The sequence below is a fragment of the Diplotaxodon limnothrissa genome, linkage group LG3 (genome assembly GCF_057381915.1).
Source record: "Diplotaxodon limnothrissa isolate DT_005_m linkage group LG3, D_limnothrissa_male_GT1.1, whole genome shotgun sequence".
Taxonomy (NCBI): Eukaryota; Metazoa; Chordata; class Actinopteri; order Cichliformes; family Cichlidae; genus Diplotaxodon; species Diplotaxodon limnothrissa.
This window is the reverse complement of record NC_140598.1, coordinates 23629642-23642411: the sequence shown is the minus strand read 5'-3', so window position 1 is coordinate 23642411 and position 12770 is coordinate 23629642. Positions and strand designations below refer to the sequence as shown.

The 12770-nt window shown below is 45.3% G+C and overlaps 2 protein-coding genes across 4 annotated transcripts in view; both read right to left on the bottom strand.

Moving 5' to 3' along the window:
* Positions 1-12770, bottom strand: part of LOC146635028 (hemicentin-1-like) — a 271871-nt gene that overhangs the window by 229224 nt on the left and 29877 nt on the right. The window lies entirely within an intron of this gene.
* On the bottom strand, positions 343-8257 carry LOC146635030 (nuclear factor 7, brain-like). 3 transcript variants are annotated; one of them, XM_085344712.1, is made up of 2 exons: positions 6881-8251; positions 343-363 (listed from the first exon to the last, which is right to left on the bottom strand). In XM_085344712.1, the coding sequence occupies exons 1-2, from the start codon at positions 8249-8251 to the stop codon at positions 343-345; spliced, it is 1392 nt and encodes a 463-aa protein (XP_085200838.1). The 3 variants fall into 3 exon arrangements, with proteins under 3 accessions (XP_085200838.1, XP_085200845.1, XP_085200852.1); XM_085344719.1 differs by lacking the exon at positions 343-363 and having other exon boundaries at positions 6863-8007; positions 8221-8251; XM_085344726.1 differs by lacking the exon at positions 343-363 and having other exon boundaries at positions 6863-8257.

The window sequence follows — 12770 nt, the reverse complement described above, 5'->3', positions numbered from 1 at the left end:
GATCACGCTGTTTTTCTCGCTGTTGCTTCTGGTCTGCTCTGTTTCCACAAATCAGACAGAGGCAGATAATGAAATTCTTGACCAGCAGATTTCAAACCAACAACCCTGTCCACAGGAAATCCATGCTGTCCTCAGAGAGCTGACTGCCTCAGTGGCTGAACAGAAAGTGGAAATCAGGACCTTAAAACAAGAGAATAAAGGTAGAGTATGATGTCAGGTAGTGAGAAAAATGACAGCATGAGGAAACCTTCATATGAGCCCCTGTTACAGAGATATCAATGTCACTTCATGAATCTATCACTAACGTTTCTCATTTATTTTTTTATTTTTATTATTTATTCATTATTTATTCAATAATCTAACCTACTAAAAATGAAAAGATTCAAATGATGCAGATAAATAAAATTCATATTGACTTATTTATGTTCTTTTCTGTCAGACCATGTCGCAAAACTGAAAGACCTGGAAATGCAGAACGTTGAACTTCAGAGACAGAGGTCTGAAATTGACAAACTTAAACAGCAACAAATAATAAATAAATAAATAAACTTTATTTATAAAGCACACTAAAAAAACAAGGGTATACCAAGGTGCTTGACAAAAATAAAATAGGAAAAGGGAGATGGGAGGGAAAAGAGAAAGGACCTGGCACGTATCAATTATAAAAACCATCATAAGATATAAAAGTAGTTCACAAGCATAAAAAATGTACCAGCGCACACAAGTGTTAACTGGGTGGAAAGGCAAGATTAAAGAAATAAGTCTTAAGCCGTGATTTAAACAGTGGCATAGAGTCAGACGCCCGGATAGCGACAGGAAGGTTGTTCCATAAGACCGGGGCAGCTACAGCAAACGCGCGGTCACTGCGAGACTTCAGCCGAGAACGAGGTTGCTCCAGAAGAATTTGGGTAGCAGAGCTAAGTGCTCTGACAGGAGTGTGTAACCTGAGAAGCTCATTGAGGTAGCTCGGCGCAAAGTTATTAATGGTTTTGTAGGTGAAAAGTAATATTTTAAATTGAATACGGTATTTAATTGGAAGCCAGTGCAAGCCAGCAAGAACAGGAGTGGTGGAAGAAAACTTCCTGCTACCTGTCAAAAGGCGTGCCGCCGCATTCTGGACAGTCTGCAATCTAACGAGAAGGGTGGAGGAAAGGCCAATGTAAAGAGAGTTGCAGTTCATATCCAGAATCGGATTCTTTTGGTTATTACCCAAAGCTCGTGACCATAGGTGAAGGTGGGGACAAACTGATAGGAAAGAGCTCCTGCCAGCCACACAGCCACCTGCGACAATCACAGACATTTATCTACCGGCTTGACTGGCGGCTGCAAAACATTGCAAGATAATCTTGGTCAGGTATTCTTCCAGTCCACAACTTTACCACGAGTGTTGTTATATCAATTTAATTGTCCCACAAGGGGAAACTTGGGTGTAACAGCAGCAAGAAAACACATATACAAACAAACAGTACACATGACACAGAACAGAAACATACACAATTCTTACATATTTACATGAAGGACAATGGTTACCAAAAACTGAGTACCATACTGTTGTTAAATTAAATAAAATTAAATACAGATAAGAGGCAACCCTGGTTGTAGTGTGAATCGGTTGATAAAACAGTGCATGATACAGCGCTGATGTAAACATCTGTGTTTGTTGGGAGCAGTTCAGATTGTACAGTCTGACAGCTGCAGGGAGGAAGGACCTGTGGAAACGCTCCTTCATGCATCGAGGATGCAGCAGTCTGTCACTGAAGCAGCTCTGCAGTTCAGCAACATCTACATGCATGGGGCGGGAGATAAACTGCTGCTCCAACATACCACACTGTAAAAAATGACAGATGCCACCACAGAGTCATAGAAGGTCTTTAAAAGCGCTCCCTGGACTCCAAATGACCTCAGCCGCCTCAGCAGGTAGAGTCTGCTCTGACCCTTCCTGTAAAGAGCATCATCCCTGTACTTATACTTTTGTGTTGCTCTCTCATCACATCTTCATTATTCTCATCACTGCTTAAAACAACACACATCTTTTTTTAACTGTCCTTTCTCCAAAACAGAAAGTGGCATTACAGTTGTTTCAGGCTGAGAGACACAAAACACTCTTCGTATTATCATTCATATATCATCCACACAACTATTTTATTTCTTTTTGTCCACTGGGCAGGTGACCTGCAGAATCATGTCTGCCCCAGCTGGATACCTTTTCACACACACCGTGACGTCAGACACACTCACAGTCACTTCATTCGTCAGACTTCTTTTAAGTTTGCAGCAGGCAACGCGACTGAGTATTGTGTCAAGATAAGTAGGAAGACCACGCTATAATGGACAGTTGAAGGAAAAGGTCAAATTTACAGGGAATCTTTTTGTTTTGTTTTTGGACAGAAAGATGAGAGTTTGATGTGTACATGGCTGTGAACAAAAATATAAATGTGGTGGATCATAAATTTGATTAGTTTTGAAGTTGTACATCTCTGTTCCTTACATTTCATGTCATGCCCTTATTAATGTTTTATTTGTTGCTTTGACTGTTTTCGAATAGAATATGCAGTGGGAATATAGAGGGAGATAAGTAGTGAAAGTTTTGCCTGGGTTGATTGTGCGTCGATCCATTGTTAATGCCTCAGGGCTCCAGTAGGTGGGTTCGCGCGCTTCCTCCTTCACTCAATACAGACGAGTGAGAGTGAGAGCTGCGTGTCTGTGCCGCTCTTTCACCTCTCCTCACTATTTCCCCTGTTTAAGGGCACAACATAAACACTGAGGCTTCAAAATGCAGCATCTACAACACTGTCACTCTGCCTCCACCATGGAGACCGTCTCCATGGTGATGAGTACAATTGGCAGCTGAAACTGTTGTGAACTTCTCCATGAGTCATATTTCCTGTTTCAGAGCTGCTGATTGGCTCTTTGGGCCCTTTACCTTCAGGAGGTCATGGACGAAGCACTGAAGTCGTTTATCACGTAAAAAATATTTTTAGTTTATAATAATTTGATAAATAATAAAATATTAATAAAAACTGGAGGTTTTTTTAGAACTTAGATTTTAAGCTATTTATGCCTTTTTTGCTGCTCTTTTTTAAACTTATTCCCTTTAAACTGTATTTATTCTTTTTAAAATATATTGGTTATTGCACTGTAGAGGCTGCTGAGGAACAGTATTTCGTTTCAGGCTGTGTAACACGAAATGACAATAACCAATAAAGTCTTGAGAGCTGCCATCATTGTTCCAGCAGGAGGCAGTAAAACACCAAACTGCACCTGTTGTGCTGAAAAGGTGTGAGCATGTGCAGTAACCCAGTAAGTTACCTGAATATCTCTCACACACACACACACAGTACTGATACTAATGACTCGCTCTCAGATCTATTTGGGTTTAATGTCAGGGTATATTTGTGGATGAAAGTTTTGGTAGGACACATGATGTGGACAGTCTGGTAATCCCAGAATATTTTAATGTAAGAAAACTCCAGACAGCTCTGGAGAAAGTTTCAGAGTAAAAGCCCTGGAGTGTTTTACATGTTATTCTGTTGGATTAAATCTGACGGAGCTGATTCATAAACACTTCACTGCCAGGTATCAGGTGACCTGCAGAGACTGATCCTACAAACACTCAGAAACAGAGTAAACCAAACTGCACCACAGTGATTAGACGAAACCTTCCTGACATGAACACAGCTCCTCAGTAAAAACTGTGAACCAGCAGAGAGACTACACCCAGCACCATACACCACCTCTCTGACACAGTACACCCTCGGGCAGGTGGTGTCCCCATAAACAGTCTGAGAAGCTCTGATTATTTACTATGTTCAAACAAACTGAGTGTCCACAAACGTCTGAGCTCACAGTGAGAGCTGCTGGCACAGTTTGGAGGTGTTCTGCCCCCTGCTGGACACACAGAGCTACAACATGAGGATCAGAGGAGGCTGGTGCTGCTTCACCTTTAGACACAAGAAGGAGGTCAAAAAATGTAGAAACAGAGATTGTTTTTAAACCTGTGTTACACCCCGGCCTAGGCAACCGGGGTGCAACGTAGAAAAACAAAGATAAGGAAAAATAAAACCACGAAGGCTCTCCACCAAAATCCCAAAACGAAAATATCCCATGACGAAATTATTAACCAACCCATTCACAACTATTTACAACAGACTATTTATTCACAACAAAACACCAAACTATTTACAACACGGGGGAGATCGCGACCCTGACATACTGAAACACAAGGCTTAAATACATAGAAGGAGCAATTAGGGAATGGACCACAGGAGGGAAACACAGCTGGGGCAAATTAGAACTGACGAGACAGGGAAAATGTAAACGGAACACACTAAGATAACAACAGACCTTCAAAGTAAAACAGGAAACACATGACAGTCACGTAAAAACAAAACACTGACACACCGAAACGTAACATTTCCCCCTACCCAAAAATCAAACATGTAACCCCAAGTGAAATGTTTGATCAAAACCGGATGAAGGCTGGTGGAGGCTGGAGCGGTCCCACGGACCCTCCAGCAGACGACGAAGGCTGGAGCGGTCCCCCGGACCCTCCAGCGAAGGCAGACGAAGGATGGAGCGGTGCCTCGGACCCTCCAGCGAAGACAAACGAAGACTGAAGCGGTACCCCGGACCCTCCAGCAAAGGCAGACGAAGGCTGGAGCGGTGCCTCGGACCCTCCAGCGAAGGCGGACGAAGGCTGAAGCGGTCCCTCCAACGGACCCTCCAGCGAAGACAGACGAAGGCTGATGAAGGCTGGAGTGGTCCCACCGACCCTCCAGCAGACGACGAAGGCTGGAGCGGTCCCACGGACCCTCCAGCGAAGGCGGAGGAAGGCTGGAGCGGTCCCACCGACCCTCCAGCGAAGGCGGACGAAGGCTGGGGCGGTCCCTCGGACCCTCCAGCGAAGGCAGATGAAGGCTGATGACGGCTGGAGCGGCCCCACCGACCCTCCAGCAGACGACGAAGGTTGGAGCGGTCCCACGGACCATCCAGCGAAGACGGATGAAGGCTGGAGTGGTCCCTCGGACCCTTCAGCGAAGACAGACGGCTGAAGCGGTCCCTCCCTCGGACCCTCCAGCGACGGCGGACGGCTGAAGCGGTCCTCGGACCCCTCAGCGATTGGACGAGCCCCCATATGTTACACCCCGGCCTAGGCAACCGGGGTGCAACGTAGAAAAACAAAGATAAGGAAAAATAAAACCACGAAGGCTCTCCACCAAAATCCCAAAACGAAAATATCCCATGACGAAATTATTAACCAACCCATTCACAACTATTTACAACAGACTATTTATTCACAACAAAACACCAAACTATTTACAACACGGGGGAGATCGCGACCCTGACATACTGAAACACAAGGCTTAAATACATAGAAGGAGCAATTAGGGAATGGACCACAGGAGGGAAACACAGCTGGGGCAAATTAGAACTGACGAGACAGGGAAAATGTAAACGGAACACACTAAGATAACAACAGACCTTCAAAGTAAAACAGGAAACACATGACAGTCACGTAAAAACAAAACACTGACACACCGAAACGTAACACCTGTAAAGGGGGAAATCCTGACGAACCAATCCACAGCCAGAAAAGAAGTCTAACTCTGTGCTGCTCCAATCAGGAATCAGCTCTGTTACTGTGTGAGTGTGTAAAGTCACAGAGTAGCTGGTTTCAAATGTATCTATAAAGTTTATTCACGTTTTATTTAGGCTTCAAAAAACAGTCCAAGTTTATTTCTTTGGACTTTGTTCACTTAATGGATGTTTCCCTGCATTTCTATTTTCACACAGTTTATTTCTTACAGCAGGAAAACTGAACAGAATGTATGTAAGAGGTCAGAGTGAGGATGACGTCACTTAATACAGGAAATACATGTTTGTCTGTTTTGATGATGAAGGACTTCTTCAGCTCTGTAAACAGCTACACTTGAGAGGACAGAGGTGATTTCATGGATCAATAACAATGTGTTTATCAGCTTTCATCATCGCAGTGCAGACATGACGTCAGATCTATCAGAGTGAAGGCCGTCTCTCTGATGACGTCACAGAGCAGAGTCCTTCTGTCCAATAAAGGATCTCAGATCAGCTGCTGCCATCTTGTGGCCACAGTTGGTTACTGTCTCTGAAAGTTGTCTCATGTTTCCTGTTGTCCTGCTAACAAAGGCTGGAGCTCATCATGCTGAGAGGGCAGCAGCATTTTGTGGCTCTTCACACATGTTCATTATATTCTGATGATCCTGGATGGAGACAAACTACAGATAAGTGTGTTCAGCCCAACTAGTTTATCTCATTACAGCAGTTTGATGTTTCCCTTTGAATCCCCCTGAAGATCCTGACAGTGAAGCACGTACATAATACTCCAGCCTTTCAACTCTGAGCTTATTTAGTTCTATTAATACACTGAAATCTCATTTGTGTCATGAAGAAAGTCTTTAATCAAACAGAATTCAAAGATCAGAAACATTTCATATATGGAGTTAAACATGAATCATTGTTTCAACAACATATTTATTGTTGTCATAAACAGACAAGAAGACAACAACAAACTGCTCCTCCCATTCAACACATGTCAGTCCATATCCCAGCAAACTAAATCATCTCCATTTACACATCAAATAGAAACATGAATCACTTGTAATGATTAGAAACTTGATAGAATTTCAAATCTAGTTTGGGGAGTCATTCAGTGAGAAACAGTGAAATGATTTTCCATGTGAAAAGGTGGACAGCAGAAACAGAAAGAAAGAGTGAAACTAAAAGAGAAACAAAGAGCTTTGGAACAACGAGGCAGCAGGAGGACAGCTGCAGTTTAACAGCTTCAACTCACTGACAGGAAACAACATTAGAAACATCATCATCCTCAACTCATCTGCTGCACTGACACTGACACCTTCAACGGACATACCTTCAATTTATCAACAGTGCTGATGAATGGAAACATCCTGTGAGTGAAAGTGTGTGTGAAGGTGTGTATGTGTGTGTTAGTATCAGGATCAGAGAATGACAGCTTTCCTCTGTTCCAGTCCAGATTCACTCTGATCCTCTGGAGCTTCTTCTGGACTGAGAGAAAAGATTCTGCTGATGGTGAGAGTGTGTAGTATTTACCTAAACAGAACCCTATTCTCCATAATCCAGACTGTATGCGTCCCTTCCTCTGCACAGACTCTGCTAACACACCCAGTAACCACCCTGTACTGTCTCCAACTTCAACATCCCAGCTGTGAGTCCCTGAGTTAAAGCCCTCAGAGCCCAGGACAGAGTAGAACCAATCAAACCTCTCTGGATTATCAGGAAGCTGCTGCTTCTCTCCTTCTCGTCTCACACATGTCAGATCTTCAGACAGGATGAGGTTTGGATGAGCAGTGTTTGGGTCCAGAATGAGAGGAGTGTAGGAGACCACGTCCTTCATGTTGTTCCAGATGTTGAAGGTCAGGTTGCCCAGGTGTTTGGCCTGGTCTATCAGAGCTCCTGAGGGCAGCTGTGGATCATCCAGCAGGGGGCAGCGCTGGACTCTTTCCACTGCAGCCTTGTAGTTGTGCAGGAATGAGACGTCTTCAGCTCTCAGCTCTTCCTCTGTGGCTCTGACTGTGTCTGAAAGAGCTGCTATCTCTCTGCTCAGAGCCTCCATCTTCTCCTTCATCATCCCACTCTTCTGCTCCTCTTCCTCCCTCAGTGCAGCCAGCCTGGCCTCCTCTTCCTCTGCTAGAAACTGCTGAAGCTTCTTAAACTGCTCCTTAATCTGCCTCTCTGTGTGTCGGGCCTGGACCTTAATGTGTTCTGCTGTTTGATCAAACTTCACTTGAACTTCTTCACAAACCTTTAACTTCTCCTTTAAGGGCTCCAGAGTTTCCTGAAGTTCCTTCTTGTGTTGTTGTGCAGCTTCATCGATGGGTCTGAATCTGTGATTGGTGTGTTTTTCTGAGTCTCTGCAGACGACACACACTGGCTGCTGATGGTCCAGACAGAAGAGTTTGAGTTTCTCAGAGTGCAGACTGCAGAGAGCCTCTGAAGCTCTCTGATCTCTCTCCTGTAAGAACGACTCACACAGGTTCTTTAAAGCTCGGTTTAAAGGTGGTTCATCCTTTGAAGATCTTCTCTTACAAACTGGACACTCGTGTGTTGGTCTCTCTCTCCACCATCTCTTCAGACAGTCTTTACAGAAGCTGTGGCTACATGACAGAAGAACAGGATCTCTGAAGACCTCCTGACAGACCGGACAGCAGAGATCCTCCTCTGATCTGGAAGCCATTGAGTCTGTGAGTGGATCTGAAAACAGCAGACAGGAAGTACAGTCAGTCCTGGCTCCCCTCCCTCCTCTACCACCTTCACTGAAACTTCCTTTGAGTCGTGTTTTTGCTCAAACTCACATTCAGTGTGTGGAGCGTCAGCAGCTTGAAGCAGCAGTGTTGGAGTTTTCCACTTTTCTCTCCTGTAGCTGGACTCACTCAGAGGAAGCTGCTAGTTTGGTCTGAGCTCAGTCTGATCGTCTGTGCGTCTCTCTGCACTGAGGACGAAGAACTTCCTGTGTCCTGGTTTGTCACATTTGAGTGACGTGAGGGGAGGAGACAAATGTTGCTGTTTGACTTTTAACTAAGGTGTGTTTCAATCCTGCCTGCAGCTCAAAAGCTGTAAAAGAGGTTTTGTGTCTTTTCACCTCCACAGGTCACAACATGAAACCTGTTGTGAAGTTTATAAAATAAAGTGTCACTCGGTGGTGCAGCTGTTTGTCAGCTTCTATTTTAGACTTTGTTCTGGTTCTTGTTCAGGTTCCCAGCAGTGGGAGTGTAATGCAGTCACACACACACAGGTAGTGTTCAGGTGGTGTTAAGGTGGATTCACTTAGTTACAGACAGTGGTGTTATTTCCTGTAACTAAGGGTGTGTTTCACTCCAAAGTTCAGACATTAACCTGCCAGAAGTTGTAAAAGTTACTAATAAAGAGCTTTTCTCTCATTTCACATGTTGTCCACAATCTCCTCGTGATTACCTCTGGAAAGCCCCGTGGCACAGCTCTCCATCCAGTGCAGCTTTATGGTCATTGCTGTGGTTCCAGAATCTTCTCATGATGACCAGTAGGTCCCCAAACAGCATGACCTTTGACCTCAACCCCTGCCTGGGCTGTCAGCTATGGTCCCTACTTCTCGCTGGGTCTCTGAAGGTTTCTCAGGAGATTCCACCCTTGGGATCATTTCTTCCAGCAATGCTCTGCTGCACCTGCATCTCCTCACTAGAGGAAAAACTTCTATTTGGAAAACATGTCAACCATCATCAAACCAAAATTTCCTTTCAGTTCAGTGAACTTCACTTATCAAAAAATATAATTATTTATTAATTATATTATTGGTTTATCACGTTTTCACTTTCACTTATAGGCCATCAAAGTGTTTATTATCTTTACCCAAATAATTGGAGCAGAACTTGTTCCATATTCAGTTTTTCAGCAAAACGTGTTTGAGAAAAGATTCATTCTTATATCTGGAGGAATAAATATATTTCAATAAATATTAACGTTAGCCTGCGACTTTGTTCCAGTTTTGAATTTTGGCCCACTGTGTATTTGAGTTTGACACCCCTGATCCATAGCTGGCGATTTTTTGTTTTTATGGGCCGACGGATTTTTTTTTTTTAAGGAAGGGTATATATCCCTAACTAACTAAGATGGCGGCGCCCACAGTTGCAGCAGCTCGATGTACAACTGGTCAGTGTGGTGTTTGGTTATCTTTGTACGTTTTGTGTTTTGTTTTGTGCGCGATCAGTCAAGCGAATAACATCTTCAGCAGACATGATCTTCTTAAGATCGGAGTGAGTTACCGTGTGAGCGTGACCATGGAATTTATCCACTCACACAAAATACCAGAGGAAGTAGCGAGGAGACCGGGCGCTCCTTGGATTACTATTCCGGCGGGAGGGAGACGCAGACGGCGACGAGAGAGAAGGAGGAAGCGAGGCTGCCGGGCTGGCGTGCTAACCAGGCTAAGGAGGAAGCCTTTCAAACCACCGCTCCCGAGTTTATATCTCTCGAATGTCAGATCCTTGGCGAACAAGATGGACGAACTAAGGTTACAAATAACAACGGACAATCACATCAAAAACTCATGTATTCTTCTAATCACTGAGTCCTGGCTGCATCAGTCCATCCCGGACTCTGCTATTGAGCTAGCAGGCTACACCGCACAGCGCCAGGATAGAACAAACAATTCCGGTAAGAGAAAAGGAGGGGGAATCTGCATATACGTGAATAACAGCTGGTGTACTAACACAGTGATCATAGACCGTCACTGTTCTCCGGACATAGAATATCTGACTGTCAAATGCAGGCCCATCTATCTTCCACGGGAGTTCACTGTTGTGGTAATAACAACTGTTTACATACCGCCAGATGCAAATACTAACGTGGCACTAGCGCTTTTGCACACGAACATCAACAATAAACTCAATAAATACCCTGACGCAGTGCACATTATAGCGGGTGATTTTAATCAGGTGGATTTAAAAACAGCTATCCCTAATTTCCACCAGCATGTGAAGTGTGCCACGAGAGGGGCTAACACCTTAGATAAAGTCTATTCCAACATCAAGAAGGGCTACAGGGCAAGACCCTTACCACATCTGGGCCAATCTGACCATTTATCCCTGCTCCTAATTCCTGCATATGCCCCAATCAGGAAAACTGCGTCGACCATCACTAAAACTATAACAACATGGCCAGAGGGCGCTTCTCAACAGCTACAGGACTGCTTTGACAGAACCAACTGGAATATCTTCCAACATCAAGACCTGGAAATGTTCACAAACAGTGTCCTCTGTTACATCAAACACTGTATAGACACTGTCACAGTAGACAAGCAGATCCGGGTTTACACCAACCAAAAGCCATGGATGACCCGGGAAGTCCAGCAGCTGTTAAAAGAGAGGAACAGCGCCTTCAGGTCCGGAAGCAGGGAGAGCTACAGCAGGGCTAGAGCCAACCTGAAAAAAGGCATTAAGAAGGCCAAGGCGGACTATAGGAAGAAGATCGAGAACCACCTGGAGAGTAAGAACAGCCGGCTGGTGTGGCAGGGTGTCCAGCAGCTGACAAACTACAAGTCCAAATCAGGTATGGCTGAAGGTGACCCAGCATTGGCGGAGGAGCTGAACATCTTCTTCACACGCTTTGAGGTCACTGCACCCTATGCCTCAGAGGAACAGCTACACCATACAGCCCACAGCAGCAGTACCATCATCACTCTGGAGGAGCATGAAGGGAGGCGCACCCTGCGGGCTGTTAACCCGAGGAAGGCAGCCGGCCCAGATGGCGTACCAGGACGTGTGCTGAGAGACTGCGCAGACCAGCTTGCCTATATTTTCACCAGGATTTTTAACCAATCCCTTGAACAGTGAAACGTCCCACCCTGCCTCAAGACCTCCACCATAATACCATTGCCCAAGAAATCTCATATCTCTAGCCTAAATGACTATAGACCAGTGGCACTAACCCCGGTGGTGATGAAGTGCTTTGAGAAACTTGTGCGTTACCACATTACAGCAGCCCTACCCAGCAGCCTTGACCCACACCAGTTTGCCTACAGAGCAAACCGATCGACAGAGGACGCCATAGCAACAGCACTCAATGTAGCATTAACACATCTGGAGAGGCAAGGAAGCTATGTGCGTATGCTCTTTGTGGATTATAGCTCGGCATTTAACACCATTCTTCCATACAAACTGGACGCCAAGCTAAAAGACCTAGGGCTTCCTCACAGCACCTGTAAGTGGATCAATAGCTTCCTCACCGACCGCAGACAGAGAGTGAGAGTGGGATGTTACACATCTCCAGCCCTAAATCTAAGCACTGGGTCGCCACAGGGCTGCGTGCTTAGTCCACTGCTCTACTCGCTTTATACACACGACTGCACCCCCGCCCACCAGAGCAACGCCATTGTAAAGTTCGCAGATGACACTACTGTGGTGGGGCTCATATCTGGGGGAGATGAGTCTGCCTACAGAGATGAGGTGGAGCGGCTGTCTTCATGGTGCAAGGATAACAACCTTCTCCTAAACACAAAAAAGACCAAAGAACTCATAATTGACTACAGAAGACACAAGACAGAAATCCAACCACTAATCATCAGCGACGACTGTGTGGAGAGGGTGGCAGACTTCCGCTTCTTGGGAGTCAGCATAGAGGGAAACCTATCCTGGAGTGTGAATACCTCTGAGCTACTGAAAAAGACACAACAGAGACTGTACTTTCTGAGAGTGCTTAGGAAGAACAACATCACACAGAGACTGCTGGTGTCTTTCTACAGAGCCTCCATCGAAAGCATACTAACGTACTGCATAGGCATATGGTACGCTAGCTGCACAGTGGCTCAGAGGAAAGCACTCCAGGGAGTAATCAACGCTGCCCAAAGGACAATCGGCTGCCCTCTCCTCAAACTGAAAGACCTACACAGTTCCCGCTGCCTCAAAAGAGCCCATAACATCATAAAGGACACCTCACACCCTGGACACTCCATGTTCAAACTGCTGCCTTCAGGTAAACGGTATAGAACAACATACACAAGGACTAACAGAGCGTTCTCACTCCCGAGGCGTAACATGTCGACGTTTTGTCACGTCCCGCGGCGTTCCTGAGGAACGCGAAAGGAGACCTTCGGCGTTCTTATGGTACGCGGTGGGTTATGGCTGGAATCCAGTGCAATGACGCTCCCGCGGTAATAGACGTTCCAGCCCTGTATTCCAGCCCTAAACCTAACCTTATCCCTAGCCCTAACCATAACCTTATTC